Genomic DNA, 24,246 nt, shown 5'->3' with positions numbered 1-24,246 from the left:
CAGCAATGATGTCTCTTCAGTTGTCCTAGCTTCTGTCATTTGAAACCTTTCTCTGTAGTTGTAGTGGCCATCAGGGAGCTTCCTCTGGGTTTTGGCTCTCTATGGCCCCGGCTTCTGGGCTCTTAAGACTCTACCTCCTCCCCATGTTCTTTCCAGTCCTTGGGATGTTAATGGCTTCCTGCTATTGCAGAATTCTGGGGTACAAACCATCCTGTTTGGCCTGTAATGACCAGAGTCGTTACATTCTCTTTCATCTCCTATACAGACAATTCCATACATTCAATTCCCTTTATTTGAAAGAACTAGAGTGTTTTCATTATCCTAACTGGATTCTGACAGATATCAGAGGTACTGCAAAAGCCTAAATTCTAAGTACAAAGGGCTGAATCAAGGCAAGGGCAGGCAGGTCAGAATCCAGAGTCATTTGAAAGAGAAGCAGTAGGCCAGAGAGATAGGCTGTGTATTGGGAGTTAGAATGGGAAGGTGGTTGAGGGAGGAATCCAGATGACAGTGAAATTTTTAGCTTACCTCACTGGGCAGGTAATATGTTGTTAAACCAAGTAAAGATTGCAGAAGTGTAACTGCCCATTGCATTCTTCCTTCCCACTGCTCAGACAAAACCAACTCAATGAGACCGTGGCATTGCAATAAAGAATTTAATTGGCTGGGCATGGTGGCTCACACCTGTAATCCCAGCACTTTGGGAGGCCAAGGCAGGCGGATCACCCAAGGTCAGGAGTTCAAGACCAGCCTGACCAAGATGGTGAAACCCCGTCTCAATTAAAAAAAAAAAAAGAAATTAATTTACATGAGTGGACAGCTGCCTGTGCCACATGGGTGATGGAGTTCTTAATCAAATCAATCCATGAAAATTCTGGGGCTAGAGTTTTTCAAGGATAGTTTGGCAGGCAAGGGAATGGGTGCTGCTGATTGGTTGGGGATGCAATCATAGGGGTGGGGAAAATGGTCTTCATGTGCTGAGTCCACTCCTGGGTGGGGACACAAAGCACAGCTCTGTGGTGGATCCGGTGGGGCTGCTGGTCATCAGAAATGCAAAAACCTATAGAGACACCTCAAAAGGCCAATCTTAGGTTCTACAATAGTGATGTTATCTGCAGGAGTCATGGGGGAAGTTGCAAATCTTGTGACTTCTGGAGCAATGGCTGAACAATGGCTGGTAATCACTTATACCTTAGCAGAATTCAGGCTCCTCTCATCCTCCTCACCTGGTGGTCTTTTATTATCTTTACAGAGGCAGTTGAGTTTTGGGGAAGTGCTATTATCATTTAAACTGCAAACTAAATATCTCCCAAAGTTAGCTTGACCTAAGCCCAGGAATACCGTAGTTTGGGGATTGATGGCAAGATAGGGGTTGGTTAGATCAGATCTCTTCCACTGTCATAATTTTCTCATGGTTACTATTTTTGCAAAGGCGATTTCAGGAGAAGGAGCCCATATTCCTTGGAGGGTAGAGGGAAGATACTGGGTTGGTTGAACATGGTGAAATTTCTTTGTCCACAAGAGGGTGCTATTCTGGGGAAACACTGGAATTCTTGGCTGGTGCTCAGCATAAGGGTTTCCATGCTCTTGGTTTGTTGGTCAGGATTCAGGAATAGGTCTGTGTATAGGTGCAAGACTTGGTTAAAACCCAGGAGTGGCTGAAGCCCATTTGGAGGGCATGGCTAAAGGTTGGGCCCTGCAAGGCCCCAGCAAGTAACAGGATAGCTCTACCTATAAGCAGAATAGGCTAGTGAAGGGGTGGAGGGATGCCAATGACACAGAGCTTTCCCCTGGGGTGTACAGTGCCTGAAATACACAAGCATTTGGACATTTGTGCCAGATTTACATTCTCAGGGTGATGTTAAACTGTGGTGAAGAGTGTAAATAGTGGCCTGAGTGTCAGGACAAGCCAGTGTGAGGTTGAAACGTACTGGGGAGAAACTCATATTGAGATAATCAAGAGGCAATAATCTCGAAAAAAGAGTCATCTTCTCCCTTTTTGCTTGAATCTCGAGTTCAAGTCTTCCTGCTAACCCTGGCAGGTCTAGGTATGGTGTGCACTTCTCCAGACTCCAGAGGATGTGTCCTAGTGTTGCCAGGTCGGCCACATGTCCTGCTGTGTCCCACCCATCCTCTGCTCCAGGCTGCCTGCCTCCTTGCCCACTTGCCCTCACCCGTGCCAGGCCACCTCCACCTCTGTTTATCTTCTCCATCCATCTGGGAGTCATCTCCTCTTCCCTGTGCTGAGCGCCCCGTTGGTGACACCCGTGGTTCCATACAGACCTCTCCGGCCCCATCTGTCCACACCAGTCTCTCCATCCTGTGATTCCACCTCTATTTATAGCTAGTACCATCTAATTTGGCATTCAGATTTTGTTTAATTATTTTACATCTGCCATTTGCCTCTCTCAAACTAGACTGTATAATTAATTAATTCATTAAATCAGCAGATATGTGAGTGCTTATTCTGGGCTGGGTGTTGCCGCTGTGTCATGCCTGAGCTGTCTGCTTTATCTTCCTGCATTTGCACAGGGACAACAGTGCCTGCTGCAGAGGAGTGCCTGTGACAGGACCATTATTCAACATTTGTCCTGGCACCCAGGGGCTCACTACTGAAGATAAACTCTAGCCAAGTAACACACAAGGTGCCTAAGCAAAAGGGCAACCTTCTCAGTGTATTCTGAGATCCTCTCCATTTCAGGTGAAAATAGGTTTTGATTTGGGCCTGATATAAAAACAAGTAATCTTCTGTCTAATGCCTCTTCTGCCTGCACTCACCGACGGGCTGGTTCATCTCAGTATGTCGACTTTCAAACTCTTTGGCTCTCAAGGGGCTGCCTCCCACTGCTCATTTCCTCTGACAGCCAGTGGCTCTCTGGGCAACCTGAATGCAGTTTTCTCCTCTGCAATGCATGCTGGCTGCTGTAGTTTTTATTCTTAGGGTTTGGTTTGGCTGCTTACTTCTAGGATCTCCTTGGGGCCTGGACTACTAGAAAGCTAGCGAGGTTGTAAGACATCACCTAGGCCAGACTCGTATTCGATATTTTAAAACTCCTGGGACGGTGCTTGCTCCGTCACCACCCATCCCTTGGCTTCCACCGTTTTCAAACCATGTCTGGTGTTCGTTTTCTTCTCCCAAATGTTCGTGATGCTTTGGGAATGCAAAAAGCATCCATATTTGGAAAGCTCAGAACTCTCTCGGGGGCGGGCGCAGAGCACAGATTGTTCTGCAGAGAAGGAGAGTCGTGTGTGGCTCAGAGCACGGCTCTCCGGAGTGGGTCGGAGTGGGGCAAAGAGCAGGAAGGAAGCTGGGGCCGGCCTGGCCGGGCCTCCCTGCGGCGCCCTGACCCCTAACCAGGCAGAGACAGGCAGCTGCCCTGCAGGGCCCACCGCAGCCTCTCAAGACAGAGGAACGCACGTTTGTTGAGTGCCTACTGTGCGCCAGGTTCTGGAATTGTAGCAATGAATTATTAGTAATGATTACAGCATTGAAATAATTCCTTCCAGACACTGTTGTAAGCACTCGTCCTTCAGCTCCCGTTATCCCCACAATAACCCTAGAGCTAGAGACCGGAACAGAGCCCCCATTTGAGAGGGGAGTGGGGTGCCTGCTTCTTGGACTGGGGCTGGCAGGTCTTTTGGGGAGGGGCCCCCAGGTGCAGATTCTGCCAAGTCCGGACTGAAGGAGGCCACGTCCATCCTGGTGTGCTGGGAGGTGCCTTAGTTTGCGTTTAGCGGCCTGCGAACGAGTCTTGGGACCTCTCAAAGCTAACTCGGGTCCGCATCAGCTAGGACTCGCTGCTAACTGCCGCCCAAGGTCGTCCCGCAGCGCCTCGGCAGCCGCCGCCAGGGGTCGCGTGAGCCGCGTCCTAGAGGAGTAGCGCTCCAGGGCCGCGCATGCGCAGAGCTGTTACGGGCGTCCTCGGCCGGGTCGGCTTTGGGACCGCTCCCCTCCCCCCGCACCTCTTCCGCCTTGCCCGCCTCGCGCTCTCGCCCCGCCCCTCCACTCCGGCTGCTCGCCCCATCCCGCCCCGCCCCTCGCCCCGCCCCGCCATCCTGGAGCCGCTGACCCGCATCCCGTGCCGGTGTCGCCGCAGGACGGCGGGACCGGTTCCCGCCGCGGCCTCCGGGACAGTGGCCCCCCAGGGCCGGCTGACCTTTTGCAGCCCCTGAACTCGGGTTGATTCCACGATTCAACCCGAGTTCAGGGATGGAGAAGAAAGGCAACTTGCCAACCCTCTTGATTAACCTCACGTTAGAGAACCTCCTTGGGGAGCCACCAAGCCGAGCTCTCTGGGAGGCGTTCACACAGGCCCTGGCTGTTCCCAGGCAGCAGCTGAGCCTTCGCCTATGTGCCCCTTTATTGTTTTCTGGGACCACGTATATAGCGACTCTCATAGGAGCTGACAGCATTTAATACGTTAAACATTCAATGCATGGGGTATTTACACAAAGAAAAGATCCTGCTTTAGCAGGAATTGAAGTACATCCTATTTTTCATGGACCAAAAATCCCTGGTAATAAGGACTGTAGAAGCCCACGGAGGATTTTCCTGAAGTGTTTCTTGATAGATTCGTGTCTTAAAGTGAGATCTAATCCCAGCCTTTATGAATTGGATATTTGCTAATGACCAAGATCTTCTAGGTGTCATCCTAGAGCTGAAGGACAGACTAGTGACCACGGGACATTTTCTGCTTTTACCCTGGCAGAAAGTCTCCAGTCTGTTCGGAGCTGTGCGGCCACTGCTGTAGACCTGCTGTGGTGGTAAGCACACTGGATCAGGATTTTCCCATGTGACCTTGGGCAAATCATCTCTGAGCTTGAATCCCCTCATTTGCAAAGAGAGGACAGGAGAGAAGGTAGAGCTCCATCTTTTTTCCTTGAGAATAGGCTTTTCTTTTCTTTCTTTAGAGACAGGGTCCTGCTCTGTCACTCAGGCTGGAGTGCAGTAGTGCCATTACAGCTCCCTGCAGCCTCAAACTCCTGGGCTCAAACGATCCTTCCACCTTGTCCTCCCAAAGTGCTGGGAGCACAGGTGTGAGCCACCACGTCAGGCCTGCTTTTCGTTTCTGGAAACTTTGTTATCGCTTCAGATGCAGTAAAAAAAGTAGTTTTAGAGGCTGAGTCAGGAGAATTGCCTGAACCCAGGAGGCGGAGATTGCGGTGAGCCGAGATCGCGCCATTGCACTCCAGCCTGGGTAACAAGAGCGAAACTCCGTCTCAAAAAAAAAAAAGTAGTTTTATAGAAAAGTCCATGAGCGGAGGGAATGGGATGGTTAGGGGAACTTTCCAGAGTGCTTTCTTTTGGCTACATGGGAAACCCAGAATGTGGGTGCAGGGGTTGTGAGAGGGCGGTGGGACCATGGCCTGATGGAGATCCACCATGTAAGCCTTCTGCTAGCTGTTTATCTCTAACTCCAGAATCTCTTCCGCGTCTTCCCATTCTGGATTCTGCTCATGGTGGGAGGCTAGATGGGTGTGTTGCATGTGGCTGCTCATCTCAGGTTGCTGGTTAAAGCTTCCTGTTTATATTTAGATAGTGTAAGAAGAGTAAGAACCCTTTTATTGCCACTGACCCATATTCATATTTAATGTTGCTTGTGTTAATCGGCTCCTCATTGGTTCTCTTTTTGGAAGGAAGCAGAGACTCAGAGAGCCCAGAGAAATCTCAGAGGGCTGGAGCATTAGTTCAGGTCGGCTGAGGTGCTTGTTCTTAATTTCTTCTGTGACAGCATGTCTGTCTCAGTCACTGCATTTTTAACATTGTTTTGAAAACATCTTTCTCGACTGGGCGCGGTGGCTCACGCCTGTAATCCCAGCACTTTGGGAGGCCGAGGCGGGCGGATCACCTGAGGTCAGGAGTTCGAGACCAGCCTGGCCAATGTGGTGAAACCCTGTCTCTAGTAAAAATACAAAATTTAGCTGGGTGTGATGGCAGGTGCCTGTAATCCCAGCTACTCGGGGTGCTGAGGCAGAAGAATCTCTTGAACCTGGGAAGCGAAGGTTGAAGTGAGCTGAGATCGCACCATTACACTCCAGCCTGGGTGACAAGAGGAAAACTCTGTCTTAAAAAAAAAGAAAAGAAAACATCTTTCTCTTCCACTAGAGGTGACATTTCTCAAGGGCAGAGTCCTGTTCTGTGAAGGCCACCCCTAGCCCAGAGTACTGCCCGCCTTTGGTGCCTGGTGAGGATTAGTAGAATGGAGCAAGCGTGGGACTCCTGTTCACTGGCCCTCTTACTCCTTGCTATAGCTGGGGACTCCAGAAGCTACATTTACTCATCACTGGTGTGATGAGTCCTGTCTTAGGAAGGAAACTAAAACCAAGACCAAAATTACATGGCAGTATGTGTTATCAAGGTTGTGGGTCCGTTCCAAAATGTGAACTGTGTGTGATTTTGAATGGTGGGAATATGGGTGGTTGTTATTGTCTTCTTGATGCTTTTCTGCATTTTTTCAGCTACTCCTCAAAAAAACTGGGGATTATGATTGTCCCAGGAAAGGCATATATTGATAAGAGTACTTATTGAGTATTTACTGTATGCCAGACACTGGGTCAAGCCTTCTAATAGTCAGCTGAAACAAGTGCTGTTTTGCTCATTTGATGAGGAACAGAGGCTCTGTGGTGTGAAGCAGCTTGCTGCAAATAACAGAGCTGCTAAATTGAGAAGCAAGCATTTGAATCCAGGTCTGTCAGAATCCCAGACTTGACCTTTTCTTTTCTTTTCTTTTTTCCTTCCTTCCTTCCTTCCTTCCTTCCTTCCTTCCTTCCTTCCTTCCTTCCTTCCTTCTTTCTTTCTTTCTTTCTTTCTTTCTTTCTTTCTTTCTTTCTTTCTTTCTTTCTTTCTTTCTTTCTTTCTTTTTTCTTTTTTCTTTCTTCTTTCTTTCTTTCTTCTTTCTTTCTTTCTTTCTTTCTTTCTTTCTTTCTTTCTTCCTTTCTTTTCTTTCTTCTTTCTTTCTTCTTTCTCTTCTTCTTTCTTCTTTCTCTTTCCTTCTCTTCCCCTCCCCTCCCCTCCCCTCCCTCTTTCTGTTCTTTCTGTTCCCCTCCCCTCCCATCCCCTTCCCTCCCCTCTTTCTGTTCTTTCTCAGGGTCTTGCTCTTTGGCCTAGGCTGGAGTGCAGTGCCATGATCATGGCTCACTATAATCTTGAACCTCTGGGCTCAAGTGAGCCTCCTCTCTCAGTCTCTGGAGTAGCTGGGACTACATGCATGCACCATCATGCCCAGCTAATTAAAAAAAAAATTTTTTTTTTTAGAGATGAGGTCTCACTATGTTGCTCAGGTGGTCTCAAACTCCTGGCCTCAAATAATCCTCCTGCCTTGGCCTCCCAAAGCACTCGAATTACAGGCATAAGCCACTGTGCCCAGCTCTGCATTTTCACTCTTAATATTTGACCCAGCAGTTCAGTGTTTATATAGTAGAGGTGATTTTTAGAAGAAAGATGAAAAATAATGTAACAAGACAGGTTACCACATGTCTAATTCTGTCCCTAGGTATATATATCTAAGAGAATTGGAAATGTGTGCCAACACAAGAGCCAGTACATAAATGCTCATAGCAGCATTCTTCATATATCCCCAAAGTGGGACAACCCAATTGCTCATCAACTGATGAATGCATAAATAAAACCATTCAATGGTATATCCATTGAGTGGAATATTATTTGGCAATAAAAAGGAATGAAGTTTTTGAGTTAGATAGAGGTCATGGTTGTATAATATTGTGAAGGTGCTAAATGCTACTGAATCAATCATTTTCACTGAATTAATCATTTTAAAATGATTAATTTTGTGTTATGTAAATTTCACTTCAATTGAACAAAAAGAAGTTCTGATATCTGTTATAATAGCTATGAATGTTGAAAACATCATGCTAAGTCAAAAAAGCCACATACAAAAGATCACAACACACAGTATGATTCCATTTATATGAACCATCCAGAGGAGGGAAATACGTAGAAATGGAAAGCAGATTAGCAGTTCCCAGGGCCTGGGAGGAGGGTAGAAGGGAAGAACTGCTGATAGAGATGGGATTTTTCAGGGGGTGATGAAAATGTTCTGGAATTAGCTAGCGGCAACTATGTGAATATACTGAAACTCTGCCGGGCGTGGTGGCTCAAGCCTGTAATCCCAGCACTTTGGGAGGCAGAGGCGGGTGGATCACGAGGTCAAGAGATCGAGACCATCCTGGTCAACATGGTGAAACCCCGTCTTTACTAAAAATATAAAAAATTAGCTGGGCATGGTGGTGCATGCCTGTAATCCCAGCTACTCGGGAGGCTGAGGCAGGAGAATTGCCTGAACCCAGGAGACGGAGGTTGCGCTGAGCCGAGATCACGCCATTGCACTCCAGCCTGGGTAACAAGAGCGAAACTCCGTCTCAAAAAAAAAAAAAATACTGAAACTATAGAAGTGTACACTTTTAATGGGTGGATTTATGGTATGTGAATAATATCTCAATCTGTTATTTAATATATACAAAAGTCATATAATAAACAAAATTCTTCTACTTGGAGACTTTCCAGCCTACTGTTACCTAAATCTAATAGTGAGGTAATTAATAATAATAATCAGAGTTACTATTCTCTGAGTATCTGCTATGTGGCAGGCACTGTTCTAAGCACTTAGCATTTTTGCATATAAAGTCAGCTGTGGATTAGAAAGCAAGGAGCCTGGCTTCAGATCTCACAGTCTTAGCCACTGTTTGTACTGCTTTGCATATAAAGACAGATACATCAAAGAGATGAGAGTGTGAGGTAGAGGCTGCGAATGAGAACTCAGGGGTTAGGCTGTCTGGGTTGGAATCTTAGCTCTGCCACTCACTTACCAAGTAACTCTTGGGTGAGTTACTTGACAGATTAGAGTCCTAATTTCCTTGTCTCTAATGGGGAGATGATAGTCAATCCCCCCTCTTAGGGTTCTCATGTAGGGTTCTCTCATAGAGTTTATAGATGAATTATTGCAAACTCTGAGTACAGTATCTGGAATGTAACTAGCACCAAATACATGTTATCATTATTACTATTATATGGTTGCTAAATAGAAACTAAAAGAGCATACATTCAAGTCGCAGCCTCTCATTTAGTGAGCATTTCAGGTTGAGCTAGCATTTCATTTGCTCACAGAACTGTGGAGCCGGAAGGGACATTGAAAGACCATCTGCTCTAGCAAGGGAATGTCTAATCCAAGGCTGGCATCCTCTTCTTTTATGAGGGGTGTGTGTGTTTGTTTGTGTGTGTACCTGTGTGCACACCTCCTAAGAAGGATATGCTGACTCTGGTAGGAAAACAGCAGTTCAGGAAAGTACCCAGAAGAGACCAATTGTGGCTCCCAGCCAAAAGACCTCCAGAAATCACAGATGCTCTGGATTGACAGGGACCTCACAGGATATCCGGGCCAGCGTCCCTGCCCCTCTGCTTCCCCCCAGCATTTGATGGTTTCCATTGGCATCTTTTCCTCCCTTGTATACCCCTGCACAGGGCCTTGTCCTCCTATTGAGCTGAGTCTCTCTGACACATGTGGGAGCCCAGTCTTTCTAGAGGGGAGAACACAAGACCAGCAGTCTGGGGCTGCCTTCGCCAGGGCTTGGCTTTGTGTATCTTGAATCTCTTTTCCTGAGTTTCTTTTCAGCCTTGGAAATTAGACCCTTGGACATTGTTTTATCGCCTTTGAAGTTCCATCATGGGACTGGTTTATCAGAAACTTGCTATCATAATAAAGGCTTTCTGGTACTCCCAGCTTTAAACACCCCTGTGGATCACGTTACAGCAAAGCATCAGGGTGTACCTGTCCCAGGCCTGGCTTCCAGAGATGTGGTTAAGGTAAATGAAGAAGGAATGCCTGGAGCTGTAGTACATAGTTCAGGTCATTATATTTAGTAGTCTTTTCTTACATTACACAACTTTGTAAGAGGTTAACTTCCTGTCCATTTCAATGCAATTCAAAAAAATCAAAATATTTGTTTTGGCTGTTAGTCTCTTCGAGTCATACAGCTCAAGGCAGTATCTCAGTAGTTCAACCCTTCATGTCACGGGCAAGGAATAGGAGGCCCAGTGAGTTGGGGAACTGCGTAGGCTAATGCAGATCTCAGTAGGGAAGAAAACCAGCACCCTAAAGTTCTAGACTTTGATTTCTTGCCTTTTCAATTTGAAACACATTTTTATTGTCATTGCTGTTATCGGACACTGAATAGGCTGCTGTCAGCAGCTCAGTGAGACAGGAGATTGTGAGCAGCGCTTAGTAGTCAAGACAGACCAGGGGTCGGAACCTGGCTTTATCATTTACTAGCTGTGGTTCAGTCTTATCTGTAAGGTACTGTTAACGCCTTCCTCTCAGGGTGGCTGTGGGAAGTAGAAATAGTGCCTGTCATATCCCAGGCGTAGTGCTGGGTGCTGAGTAGGCTTTGATAAATCAACCTTTATTAAAATTGAAACTGAAGTCTTGCATACCCAGATAAGACTGCTAGCTGAGGGATCTCAAATTTAGGTAGACTGGAAAGAATTTGGGGTGCTAACCCCTCAGTGATTACTGGATTTTCAGGCAATGAGCTGTGTAGCTCTCCACATCCTCAGCCAATCTTCCAGAGAATCTACAGGCCTTGGGGAGAGAGCTTAGCTCCCTGTCAGGTATTGAACCTGAATCTTTCTTTTTTTAAATTAAATTTTTTGTAGAGATGGCATCTCCTGGGCTCAAGCAATCCTCTCACCTTGGCCTCCCAAAGTGCTGGGATTACAGGCATGAGCCACTGTGCCTGGCCCTTAATCTTGATGTGGAAGGAAACAAGGAGTGGAAAGTCTGGTGTGTTTACACCTAAATAGAACAGTTCAGAGGCTGGGCATGTTTGAGCTTTTAAAAGTATAGAGGGTCCTCAGCCTGCCTCTCAGCTAGCTGCCCAGCACCCCTCCCAGTGTGATGTCCCACTGGTCTCCTGGCCTCTATAGAGTGCCTTTGCTTTTCACACTCCACCCTGTGCACTCAGCAGTCCTTGTTGCCCCTCTAGGACATTACCCAGGGCAGGAAACATTGGCCCCAGTGAATGGGCTTCCTCATAAGGGGCTTCTATTTCTGATTCCTGCATAGACCTTGGGCAAGTCACTTAACTTTTCTGAGACTCTCGTTCTTTTCCCATGAGATAGAGAGGAGAATAGTACATGTTGAACAGGACCAAACAGGCAAATGCACATGGAAGGGGTTTGAAAGCAAGTGTAATTATAATTTTGTCATTAATATATTTAAAATATGTTACCTAGGCTGGGGCCAGTGGCTCATGTTTATAAGCTCAACTCTTTGGGAGGCTGAGGCAGGAGGATCCCTTGAGACCAGGAATTTGAGACCAGCTTGGACAACATGGTGAGACGCTGTCTCTACAAAAAAAAAAAGAAAGAAATTGGCAAGATGTGGTGGCATGCACCTGTAGTCCCAGCTACTCAGGTGGCTAAGGCAGGAGGATTGCTTTGAGCCCAGGAGTTCAAGACTGCAGTGAGCTGTGGTTATACCGCTGTACTCCAGACTGAGTGACAGAGTAAAACCTTATCTCTTAAAAATAAGGAAAAATGTGTTACACTTCTTAGAAAGGGCATTTCGGAAGTGAGTCTCTCTGTGGGGACTCTCCTGTGTGGCAGGGAGATAAATTTTGGGTTGTGTGGTGATTTAGCATTCTTTAAATCACCCAATTTGGGCAGCCACTTTTAGCACCCATGCTTTAGAGCTGGCTGTGGTTGGTGAGAAAGTATTGAATTTCCAACCTTTTTGTACATTGCTTTAACTTTGGAGATACAGATCTTATTGAGATGTTTACTAGGCATTGCTGTCATACCATTATTTATCAAGTCTGCTTTTCGCTTATTTTTGCCATGCTGTCTCTGGAAAAAGGAAAATAACTAAAAACGTTGATGATAGCTTTCTAACTTGACAGTACATCATCTGACATTTTAATGGGGACCAATTTTGTCCATGACCTCAGGACTCTGATTCTCAGACAGTGTTGATACGATCCTGGACACTTGAAAATTTATAGACCAGTCTGAGGGCCTGTAAACAGCTTCTGACAGAGAACTAAATCTTTTGGAACTGAGCAGCATAGGCACAAATTCACTGTGATAAATCAAGACTCTGCCACTGCTTGGAGACGTGGCCAGTGGAATAAATGCCATAGCATTTGGAAGAGTGAAAGGAACAATACTTAATTAATTTAATACCTTAAAGGGCTTCCTGCCCAAGAATGGACTTGTTGCTAGGAGTCAATTTGCCAGCTCAGACTTTGGGTGTCCACATACCTTCCTAATTGGAACATGAACCCACAGGAAACACTAGTTTCTCCTCACTGTGGAGGATTAAGTTGTGTAGCTGGTTTGAATCTTCTTACTGACCATGCGTGACTATGGATTGCTGCCCTAGATGATTGGTTTTCAAGTATTTTAGAACACAATAAAGTATAGATGATAGAAAAAAATATGTTGAACTGGATTTGGCGTGAGTTTGATTCACGGGGCTTGGCAGATCTCTGAGGGCCTTGGTCATTTTCATGAGCATTAGTGATCAGAGTCCAGCCTGAAGCAGTACAAATTGCCTAAAAGTATACCCAATTTTTCCTGACCCTTTGACATACTCTGGGGAATTAGTTTTTTAAATATTAAATCCCTGTTAACAACTTGCACAATATTCTTGCTTTTCATATAAGCAAAAGGCAGACTATGAAAGAGTCTACCTCTTTTCGTCGTTTTTGGTGGTTTTAATTTTGCACAAGTGAGCACTTAAAGCATATTTGGAAAGATAGCACTTCCAAATCTGCAATTTGCTTTTGAGTAGCTCTGGAGCTATTCTGGCAAATGGTGAATTTGTTCATTTTATTGATATTCTCTTCCAATGAAAATGTCAAGAGGTTATAACAGTTCACACAAGAGAAAGGCTACTTATTGATTATTTTCAATTGCATAAACAACATTGGTGCTAAATGGAAAGAGAATGAATATTGAGCACCTATGCAAAGTTATTAGAACTGTGTTCCTTATTTCAGAAAGTTCAGTAGAGACGTGGATGATACAAATAGACCTACATCAAATTTCTAGAGATGAAAACTACCATGTCTGATATGAAAAGTACACTGGATGTGATTAATGGCAGATTAGACATTGCAAAAGAAAAGATTAATGAAGTTGAAGACACAGCAATAGAAATTACCCAAAATGAAAGAAAGAAAAATTATTACTAATTCTTAAGTGGAAAGACCATAAGTGATCTGTAGGACAACTTCACATGGCCTAATATATGCATAAAGTTCCCTAAGGAAGGAGGAGGATGACATAAACATTAAGAAAAAATGGCTGGATGTTTTTCAAATTTTATGAAAACTGTAACCCTTAGTTCCAGGAAGTTCAACAAAGCCCCCACTTCATAATCTAAATTGCTCACAACCAAGGGTAAGGATAAAATCTTAAAAGCAGCCAGTGAAAAAGACATATTGCATATAAATGAACAAAAATAAGCAGAATTATTGTCAGAAACCATGCAAGTGAGAATATAGTGGAGCAAGACTTTTGAGAGTAATGGAGGGGTAAAAAAGCAAACTGTCAACCCTGAATTCCATACTCCATGGAAATCGCTCTCTAAAATTAGAGCTAAATTAGCATTTTCCAGGCAGATAAGTAGCTGAAAGAAACCAGTAAGAGCAGAACTACACCACAAGAAATGTTGATACCAGAAGGATATATGAATTTACACAAAAGAACAGAGAGCTGGAAATCATAATTTGGTGAATGTACAAGAGTTTTTCCTTATGATCTAAGTGTTTGCAAAAAATAATTGACTAAACAAAAATAATACACATAGGGTGAGTTGGTTTTTTTTTTTTTTTNTTTTTTTTACGGAGTCTTGCTTTGTTGCTAGGCTGGAGTGCAGTGGTATGATCTCGGCTCACTGCAGCCTCCGCCTCCTGGGTTCAAGCAGTTCTCCTGTCTCAACCTCCTGAGTAGATGAGACTACAGACATGCGCCACCATGCCCAGTGAATTTTTGTATTTTTAGTAGAGATGGGGTTTCACTATGTTGGCCAGGATGGTCTCGAATTCCTGACCTCAGATGATCTGCCCGCCTCAGCCTCCCAAAGTGCAGGGATTACAGGTGTGAGCCACTGTGCCCGGCCAGGGTGAGGTTTTTAACCTGTGTAAAAGTAAAATGTACATAAGCTAATAAAGGCTGGGAGGGGAGAAATTCAGTATGCAAAAGTCTTACATTATATGTGAAGTAGTATCATATCATTCAAAGTAGGGGCCAGGCATGGTGGCTCAAGCCTGTAATCCCAGCACTTTGGGGGACTGATGTGTGTGGATCACTTGAGGTCGGGAGTTCGAGGCCAGCCTGGCCAACGTGGTGAAACCCTGTCTCTACTAAAAATTAAAAAAAAAAAGAAAAAATTAGCCAGGCGAGGTGGTGCATGCCTGTAGTTTCAGCTATGGGAGGCTGAGGTATGAGAATCACTTGAACCCAGGAGGTAGAGGTTTTAGTGAGCCAAGATTGCACCACTGCACTCCAGCCTGGGCAACAGAGTGAGACTCCATCTCAAACTAACAAAACAAAATAAAGTAGACTATGCCAAGTTAAACCCTGAAGTAATCACTGATGTGGAAAATAACAATTTTAGTGAATAGGCCAATAAATAAAATAAAATTTAAAGATACTCAAATAGATAGAAAAAGAGGAAAAAAAGAACAGATGGGACAAATAAAAAACAAATAGCAAACTGGTAGATTTAAACCTATCTGTTTAAAAAAATTACACTAAGTATAAATGATTTAAACACCCTATTTAAAAGGTAGCTGTTGTCAGATTGGAAAATAAGCAAAACTCAATTCTATTGTCTATAAGAAATGCACTTTAAATACCAAGACACAATAGATTAAAAGTAAAGGGATGAAAAAATTTAGCATGCTAACACTAATCAAATGAAGGCTGTAGTATCTATATTAATATCAGACAAAGTAGGTTTTAGAGCAAAGATGTCAATCCATGAAAAGAATATAATAATTCTGAAAGTTTATGATCTTAATAACAGAGCTCTAAAATACATGAAACAAAAACTGATAGAACTTCAAGAAGAAATAAGCAAATGCACAGTTACACTTGGGGATTTATATCCATGTTTCAATAAATGATAAAGCAAGTAGACAGATGATTGGTGAGGATAGAGATGCCTTGGGACAACACAATATACCAGCTTGACCTAATCGACATTGATATGACATTCCACCAACAACAGCAGAATCACATTCTTTTCAAATGTAACATTTATCAAGATTGACCATATGCTGGGTCAGAAAGAAAGTTTTAACAAAATTAGGAGACTTCAAGTATGTTCTCTGTTCTCTGAACTGTGTCAGAGGTCCTCAAGACTGCTGTCAGGCATTGATGTGCTGGAAAGACTCCCATAGCTCAGAAGAGCTGCTAAACTCGTGGTTACGGTTTATTATAGCAAATGGATACAGATTAAAAACAGTGAAAGCAAAAAGGCACATAGGGCAGAATTCAGGAGAGACCAGGCTCAAGCTTCCGGTTTTCTTCTCCCAGTGGAGTCCCATAGACAGTGCTTAATTCTCCCAGCAATGGAGTGTGACTGCACTTTTGAAATATTACCAATCAAGGAAGATCACTTGAGCTACCTCGGTGCCCAGGGATTTTATTAGGGGCCAGTCACGTAGGCATGGAGCACCCATGTTACTGACCTTAGTCACTCTCCAGCCCCTCCAGAGATCAGGCTGATAGAGCATGGCCCTAGTCCTCTGACATAAATAACATTGTTAGCATAAACTACCTGGTATGGCCCAAGGCCTCAAATAAACAAAGACAGGTAGGATATTCCAAGGGCTCAGAGTTTATCTCCCAGAAACTGGTAAGGGCCAGTTCTTCCTCTGGAATGTACATATTTGAACATCTCAAGGCCCTAAGTCAGCCCTTTACTGCACAGATCATGATGGAATTAATTTAGAAATCAGTAACAGAAAGATCTTTGGAAAACTCCCAAATATTTGGAAACTAAATAACACACTTCTAAAGAATAAATCAAAAGTTAAATTAGAAAATATTACGAACTGAATGAAAATTAAAAAAAACAGCATATCAAAATTTGTAGGATGCTGCTAAAGCAGTCCTTAGGGAGAAATTTCTAACATCTAAATACCTATATTAGGAAAGAAAAAGGTCCAAAATTAATAATTTCCACCTCCAGAAATTAGAATAGGAAGTGCAAATAAAACCCAGTGTATTCAGAAGAAAGGACATAATAAAGATCAGAATGGAAATAAATTAAACAAAACAGAAGAATGATAGAGAAAAATCAGTGAAACCAAAGTCAGTGTCATTGAGAAATCTTAATTGAGAATTTCAGTAAAATTAGTAAACCTCTGATATCAGGAAGAAAAGACAGAAATTGCCAATATTAGGAATGAGAGAGGTGTCATCTGCTAGAGATTCTACAGGTACCAAAGGACTATGGAAAATTATGAACAGTTCTATACCAATATATCTGAAAACTCAAAAGACATGGACAAACTATTTGGAAGATATAAACTACTAAAGCTCACTCAAGAAGAAAGAGATAGTCTGAATGACCCTATATCAAAGAAATAGAATTTTTAACTAAAAAGCAGCTCACAAAGAAAACTCCAGGTCCAGATGGCTTTACTGGTGAATTCTATCAAACATTTAAGGACAAAATAATATCAATTCTACACCAACACTCTCAGAAAATTGAAGGAGAGGGAATATTTCTCAAGTAATTTTATGAGGTTAGTATTTACCTGATATCAAAACCAAGTATGGAGGCATTTCAAGGAAACTTCAGGCAAATACTTCTTAGAAACATAATATGACAAAATTTGAGGCTGGGTGTGGTGGCTCATGCCTGTAATCCCAGCACTTTGGGACACTGAGTCGGGTGGATCACCTGAGGTCAGGAGTTTGAAACCAGCCTGCCCAACATGATGAAACCCTATCTCTACTAAAAATACAAAAAAAAGTTGGCTGGGTGTGGTAGCACGTGCCTGTAGTCACAGCTACTTGGGAGGCTGAGACAGGAGTATTGCTTGAACTCAGGAGGCAGAGGTTGCAGTGAGCTGAGTTTGCGCTTCTGCGCTCCAGCCTGGGCGAGACTTTGTCTCCAAAAAAAAATTTTGAAGCCAAATTTTAACAAATCAAATCCAAAAATATAAAAAAGGATAATTCATCTGGCCAAGTGGTGTTTTTGCCAGGAAAGGAAGGTTGGTTTAACATTTGAAGATCAGTCTATGTAACTTACCACATTTAAAAACTACCAGTGAAAAAGCTATATGATTATCTCAATGAATATGGAGAAAGAATTTGAGCAAATCCAACATTGATTCTTGATAGAAACACTCAGCAAAATTGGTGTAGAAGGAACCTTCCTCAACTTGGTAAAGGGCATCTAAGAAAAACTTATAATGTCAAACTTAATGCTTTCTGACTAAATGCTTTCTCCCTCAGATCAGGAATAGGATCAGGATATTTATTCTACCACTTTTTTTTTTTTTTTTTTTTTNCTCTGTTGCCCAGGCTGGAGTGCAGTGGTGTGATCATGGCTCACTGTAGCCTTGAACTCCTGGGCTCAAGTGATCATCCTGCTTCAGCCTCCCAAGTAGCTGGGATCACAGGTGTGTGTCACCACAATTGGGCTTGCTCTCACCACTTCCATTCAGCATAGTGCTGGAGATCCCTGCCAGTGCAACAAGGCAATCAATAGAAATAAAAGGCATCCAGATTGGAAAGGAGGAAGTAAACTGTTTGCAAACAACATGATATTCTAGGACCATCTTCTGGAGCAATATTTAAAAATGAAGACTTATGAAAAACAACTCACTCAGCTTTTGTGTGTGTGATTTTTTCTTTAAGGACTTTGTTTGGAGAAGCTGCCTATTTCTTCTTCTACCAGTAATCTCCATGTGGACCGGGAACAGGATGTCATCACCTGTTATGAGAAAGCAGGGGACATCGCACTCCTGTATCTCCAAGAGATAGAAAGGGTAAGTGAGGACCATGTGTTTGTTCCTCATAACTTTTTCCCCCATATCAGATGGTGGACATCTGTAATCAATCTCTAGGAAGCTTTCAGCTTGTCTGCCTCTGTGTGCAAAGCTTTACTTCTACTACTTAAAGCTAAGGAGAGGATGGTAGTGACTATGGTACGTTATGAAAAATAGATCATTGGCCAGGTGCAGTGGCTCACACCGGTAATCCTAGCACTTTGGGAGGCGGAGGCAGGTGGATCGTCTGACGTCAGGAGTTCAAGACCAGCCTGGCCAACATGGTGAAACCCCATCTCTACTTAAAATATAAAAATCAGCTGGGCGTAGTGGTGCACGCCTAAAATCTCAGCTACTGAGGCTGAGGCAGGAGAATCATTCGAACCTGGGAGGTGGAGGTTGCAGTGAGCTGAGGTTGTGCCACTTCACTCTAGCCTGGGCAAAAGAGCCAAACAATGTCAAAAAAAAAAAAAAAAAAAGAAAAGATAGAAAGAAAGATTAGCATCCTCTGAGCAGAAATGACCCTGTGCGTCTGTTCATACCCGCAGCACCCCGAAGCTGGCCGGCCACTCCTATTTTCCTAATAAAATGGGTTGAGCGTCATTTGTACTTGTGTGGACTCTGTGCCAAGATCTGTCCTTCTAGGGTTTGGGAGGCTTTACCTTGGCAGATGTGGCAAAGGTCTGCTGGGGACATGGACAGACCTGAGCGTGTTGGATATCTCCAGAGACCATCAGGGGTGGTCTGCTGTCAGCTGTCAGTGGTTTGCCTGTGGTGTGAGTGATGGAAACGAGCAGCTGCTAAGAGGCCCTCTAGCAGAGAACGAGTGAGCTCAGGGTTCTGAGCTCACAGCCTCAGGCAGAGGAGGTTGGAGGCTGGAGGCTGGAGGCTGGATGGGGCCAGGGAGGTGGAGGCCACTTGCCTGTTTCAGATTCTCATCTTTGGGTTCTGCTCTTTACTAAGTTTCTTCACCTCTCAGCCTCGATTTTTCCATCCATAAAGAGAACATAATCAGTTCCTATTTCATGAAAGCTTTTGTGGGGATTACATAAGGTCTTGTGAATAAAGGCACTTAGCCCAGATTCGGGAACATATTGGATTCTTGGTAAATGTCACTTATTTTTATTAATAACAATAGCTCCTAGCAGTTGCTGCTGCTGGCAGTCCTCACAAGGACACTGCAATTGACCCCTTCAGACCCAGAGATGTACCCTACAAGGGTGTTTGAAATGATTAGAAATCCTGTGAGACTTTGAAACTGATTGGAGGTCTTGTTTTCTATCAATTTTCTGGGCTCCTTGTGTTTATAAGGATTAGGCTAGAGAGGGACTGCCAAAGTCTCCCTAGCTTTTGTTACTTTCTAAATGAACAGACAGTAAGTAACTTTTTTTCATAAACCACAGTGCAGTGTGTTGGTGCATATGATGTGCATCAGAATTGCCTTTTTAGGAGGCAGGGAGGTTAGAGGGAGAACCATAGCAGAGGAAGTGGAGAGAGTGATGGGAATAACATGTGACCTGGTCCCAACCAGCATGGATTATAAGCCATGGTTTAAGACAGCTGGGAATTCAGGAAGATACATGTCTGTCTTGCCAAAATTATGTTCTATCAGAAGGTTGCTATGAGAAGAGAATTTTGTTGTTGTTGTTGTTCAGAATTTATGATATAATCTTTAAAGGGATGATCATGCAGGCTGCTTTTAAAACCCCCATTATTTCCAGTGTTTGCCTTCTTGATAGTCTGTGCTTGAAAGTAGAGAAGTCTGCTTATCTCAGCTGAGTTGTTCTTGCTGACCACACAGCCCTGGCCACTTAGGGCCCTTATCTTGCTGCTTACTCTCCACTGTCTTCCAGTCCTGTCACTTTGGAGCTGTCTTCTCCCAGGTGGGAGAAAGGAGGCTTATCTGTTACATGTGTCTGTAGTGATGTAGGAATTGGTAGATCTGAATACACTTCCTCCGTGTTCACCCACAGCTCTCCATTCAGTGCTGGATTCTTCAGCAGGACCGTCAGGGAGACTTCTTGTATTTCGTAGGATTTAAAAGAAAGCCTTTTCTTTGATTTTGGGGAAATGGTGATCATAAGATGTTAGATTTTTGACAAGAAACTTGAGGTCCAGAAAGGGAGAGCCTAGGCACACACAGAAAGTTAGGCCAAACCTAGTTTTAGAACTCAGCTCACAAGACACCTAGTTCAGTGCTGGCTCACTTCATTCTCCCAGGCTGCTGCACACAAATAAAAACCATGTCATTTCCCCACACCCTTACTGAGAGAACGTGCTCAATAAGGCTGGGTGTGATGGCTCATGACTGTAATCCTGGGACTTTGAGAGGCCGAGGCAGGAGGATCACTTGAGGCCAGAAGGTTAAGACAAGTCTGGTCAACATAGTGAGACCTTGTCTCTACAAAAGAGAAAGAGAGAGAAAGAGAGAGAGAGAAAAAGAAAGAAAGGAGGAAGGACGGGAAGGAGAGAGAGAGAAAGAAGGAAGGAAGAAAATAAAAAGAAAAAAGAGGAAGAGGAAGGCAAGAAAGGAAAGAAAGAAATGAAAGAGAAAGGAAGAAAGAAAAAAGAAAGAGAAATAAATTAGCTAGACATGGCGGTATGTGTCTGTAGTCCCAGCTACTTGGGAGGCTGAGGTGGGAGGATTGCTTGAGCCCAGAAGTTTGAGGCTGCAGTGCGCTATGATTGCACCACTGCACTTAAAAAAAAAAAAAAGTCAGTAAGTGTGTTTTATTTGACCAAGTAAGCTTTAGCTTTTGGTGGCATTGGGGAAGCAGCTTCTTTAGCCTAAGGTTAAATCTCAGTTTATGTAGACGATCTTCAAATTTCTGGCTGTGATTGTTCAGCATGAGTTTTCCTTTATGGGAAACCAGTTTGGATCTCCCCAGATTTCAGCAAGCTGAGATATTAGCAATGAGAGAGATTGAATGAATCCAACATCTGTTTTGACTGTAGTAGGTACTCAAGAAATTGTTGATTGAGCAGAAGGCTAGGGGGAGAATAACCTTCCTTAAGTGACCAATGGGCATGGTGGAAGTTGGCGGTTTTTATGTGGCAGGATCATTGTGTGCTATGCAAGAGATACTGATTGGCCTTTTTCTTTTTTTGAATTTTGAACTTAATTGACTTAATTTTGAACTCAATAAGAATGATGTTGAGTTGAAAACAGAAAGGGGGATGGCATCTGTTAAAAGTTGTGAGCAAGCCAAGGCAAATAGGGCTTTGTTTGGGAGCAGCCCTGCCAGGTAGGAAACCCACAGGCTGTTCCTGTTTGCTCTGCTGGGCAGAGGCAGCCTCTCTGGGGTTCCCCTTGCTTCCCTGCCATTCTGTAGTGAAGAAACTCCTGTTTGCTGGGGCCTTTGGGCATTTTAACTTTATTCACTAGTACAAGTAAAATTTGGGGAGGATTTTTGGAGACAGTTGGGAGTGTTGTGACCGGTGACTTTTCATAATCGTGCTTCTGAGGGAGCGCCGTTCTCTGGTTTATCTGGTGGTGGCTGGGTGGGGGTGGTGTCCAGTGATGTTCTGGGATGTTCTGAGTTGTTGGTTTCTTAAAGGGCGGTGACACCTCTGAACGAGGGCTGACCTGGCTTCCCCCATGCAGCTGACAGAGCTGTGGGAGGCCACAGAGCACTGCGGGGGAGTGACTGCCAGTGTTGGGACCCCAGCCTTGCCCCCATTAGCTGTGGGACTTTGGGCAGGTTGCTCAGCCTCTCTGTGCCTCAGGACCCTCGTCTGTAAAGCCTAAGTCCTAGTTGCCATGAGGCTCCTGTGAGGGGAGGCGGGTTAACTCATGTGCTTCCCGGCACACTGTCAGCACACAGTCAGTGTCAGCTCGCTTACCCTTATCCGTTCCTCTCTCACCCGGCTGTGGAGTCTTTCCTAACCTCGGACGATTTTAGATATTTAGGTTAAAATCAAGAATATTACAAACATGCTGTTTTGTTAAAAATGTTGAAGAGGATGGATGTGGTGGCTCACACCTGTAATCCCAGCAATTTGGGTGGCCGAGAGGGCAGATTTCCTGAGGTCAGGAGTTTGGGACCAGCCTGGCCAACATGGTGAAACCCCATCTCCACTGAAAATACAAAAATTAGCTGTGTTTGGTGGCGGGAGCCTGTAATCCCAGCTACTCGGGAGGCTGAGGCAGGAGAATTGCTCGAACCCGGGAGGCGGAGGTTGCAGTGAGCCGAGATTGTACGACTGCACTCCAGCCTGGGCAAAAGAGTGAGAGTTTGTCTCAAAAAAAAAGTTAAAGAATTTCAGGAAAATGTTTAAGGAGAATTGGCTTTTCCCTTTCTTGTGCTGAAGCCAGTGGAACAACGTTTTGCTTGGAGTCCCTGTGTCTGGAGTTCTCTGTTCACTCCTGGTCGCTTGACCTTGGTCCATTTGTTTCTGTGTGCTCCAGGGCGGGGCTCATTCTGCCTGACTTGTCTGATTTCTGGGGGCGAGAGAGCTGGTCCTTGCTGAGCACTAGCACGTGTCAGGCAGTACCTAGGAGCTTTCTAGGTGTTACTCCGCCCTCTAGTTCCAGACGCAGAGGTGGGGCCAAGAAAATGTGAATAAATGAATGCTGCGTGCATCAAATATTTGTTTAATATTGTCCTTGTTATAGCAGAGTCACAGGGACATCTACAAATAGTCTGTGATAGTTTATTTTCTGAAGGGGAATAACAGATATATTACCTCTAAAATTGAGCACATAAAATAATTTAATCAAATAAATTACATTAGAGCAGATAGAAATGACAAAGGCTGACCTTGACTAGTTTGTCTTCAGATGATGGCATTATGCCAGCAGTAAATAAAGTTATCTACCCCGAAAGGAGCTTCTAGACGCGCAGTGATGGGAATAAAGATGACTTCACCCTTGGACATCATAATATGAGCCCTGCTGTTGGCAGATGAAACCAACCATCCTGTCTCTGTCCTTTGCACACATCAGCCAACCAGCTGGTTATGGCTCTCTTGAGCAGGAGGAGAGCCAGGGTGGAACTTTACCTTCTGCTGACAGTTCATTTCTCTACACCCTATTTTAGAAAAGAAGTTAGCGTGAAGTTATGGGGTACCCGTAATGTTTTATTGGCTGTTTTGGTGCTAAAGTTTCTAGAAGAAACACCAGGCCCCCATCTAGAATTACAGCGCCCCACCTAGAATCCCTGTGTTCATGAAGGAGCTGTTGCAGCCTAGCCATGCCTCAAGTGGATATGTTCTCCTGACCCAGACACTTGCAGTGATGTTGCTGAGGTGTTGGATTCCGACCTGGATTAGACGCAGGTTACTGCGAATCCTGAACTCGAACCAGGTGTCCTAGGAAGAGCACTCAGCGCTGCTGCTGAGAAAGGCAGGGCGTGGCTCTAGAGGGCCAGGTGATTGTACTTCTTACTTTGAAATGTGAGACAGTAAAGAAAAGGCCGATTCCTCCTTTCCTTCCTGTTCAGGCCTACCTTTTCACTCAGGCTGAAGCAGCAGGGACAGTTCACAGCCTGATGTAATATTTCCTTAAAGACATGTCCAGAAACTGACGAGCTAGGCAGGTGCTTCTGCTCTAGGCACCTCTGACTTCGAGCCCTTCATCTGGGAACCTGGAGTAGGAAACAGTGAAAACTGTGCTGGGAGAGTCTGGATACCAGGCAAGAGCAGTTGCTTATTTTAATTTTTGTGTATTTCCTTTCTGTTTTTCTTTTTTTCTTTTTTTTCTGAGGTAGGGTTTCGCTCCGTTGCCCAGGCTGGAGTGCAGTGGTGCGATCTTGGCTCACTGCAGCTTCAATCTCGCAAGCCCAAGTGATCCTCTGCCTCCCAAGTAGTTGGGACCACAGGCACACACCACCACGCCTGGCTCATTTTTTTATTTTTGTAGAGACGAGGTCTCTCTGTGTTGCCCAGGCTGGTCTCATGTCGGTGGCCTCTGCCGTACGATGAGCCTGTTGTGTATAAGCTGTTGTGAATAATGCTTCCATGCCACCATCCTTCAGGTTGCTTTTTTCTCTTGCTTTACATTATTTTCTAAGGGCAAATTCTCAGAAGTGAAGATATTTTACCATTCTTATTACTATGTATTGTGTCCAGTTGCTTTCTACAAGTTCTACTAACTTCTCCTTTTTTTTTTTTTTTTTTCTTTCTCAGAAGTGAAGATATTTTACCATTCTTATTACTATGTATTGTGTCCAGTTGCTTTCTACAAGTTCTACTAACTTCTCCTTTTTTTTTTTTTTTTTT

At 44.2% G+C, this 24,246-nt stretch overlaps 1 protein-coding gene across 8 annotated transcripts in view; it reads left to right on the top strand.

Moving 5' to 3' along the window:
- TTC7B (tetratricopeptide repeat domain 7B) overlaps positions 1-24,246 on the top strand; it is a 215,736-nt gene that overhangs the window by 50,223 nt on the left and 141,267 nt on the right. For all 8 annotated transcript variants that reach the window (XM_037745151.1, XM_037745149.1, XM_037745150.1 and 5 more), the window contains one exon: positions 17,897-18,027. In XM_037745151.1, the coding sequence (XP_037601079.1) occupies positions 17,897-18,027 (131 nt within the window). The remainder of the gene's footprint in view (positions 1-17,896; positions 18,028-24,246) is intronic.

This window comes from Cebus imitator, unplaced genomic scaffold, assembly GCF_001604975.1.
Source record: "Cebus imitator isolate Cc_AM_T3 unplaced genomic scaffold, Cebus_imitator-1.0 Scaffold193, whole genome shotgun sequence".
Lineage (NCBI taxonomy): Eukaryota > Metazoa > Chordata > Mammalia > Primates > Cebidae > Cebus > Cebus imitator.
The sequence above is the reverse complement of the archived record's forward strand: the minus strand, read 5'-3'. Positions and strand labels throughout refer to the sequence as shown.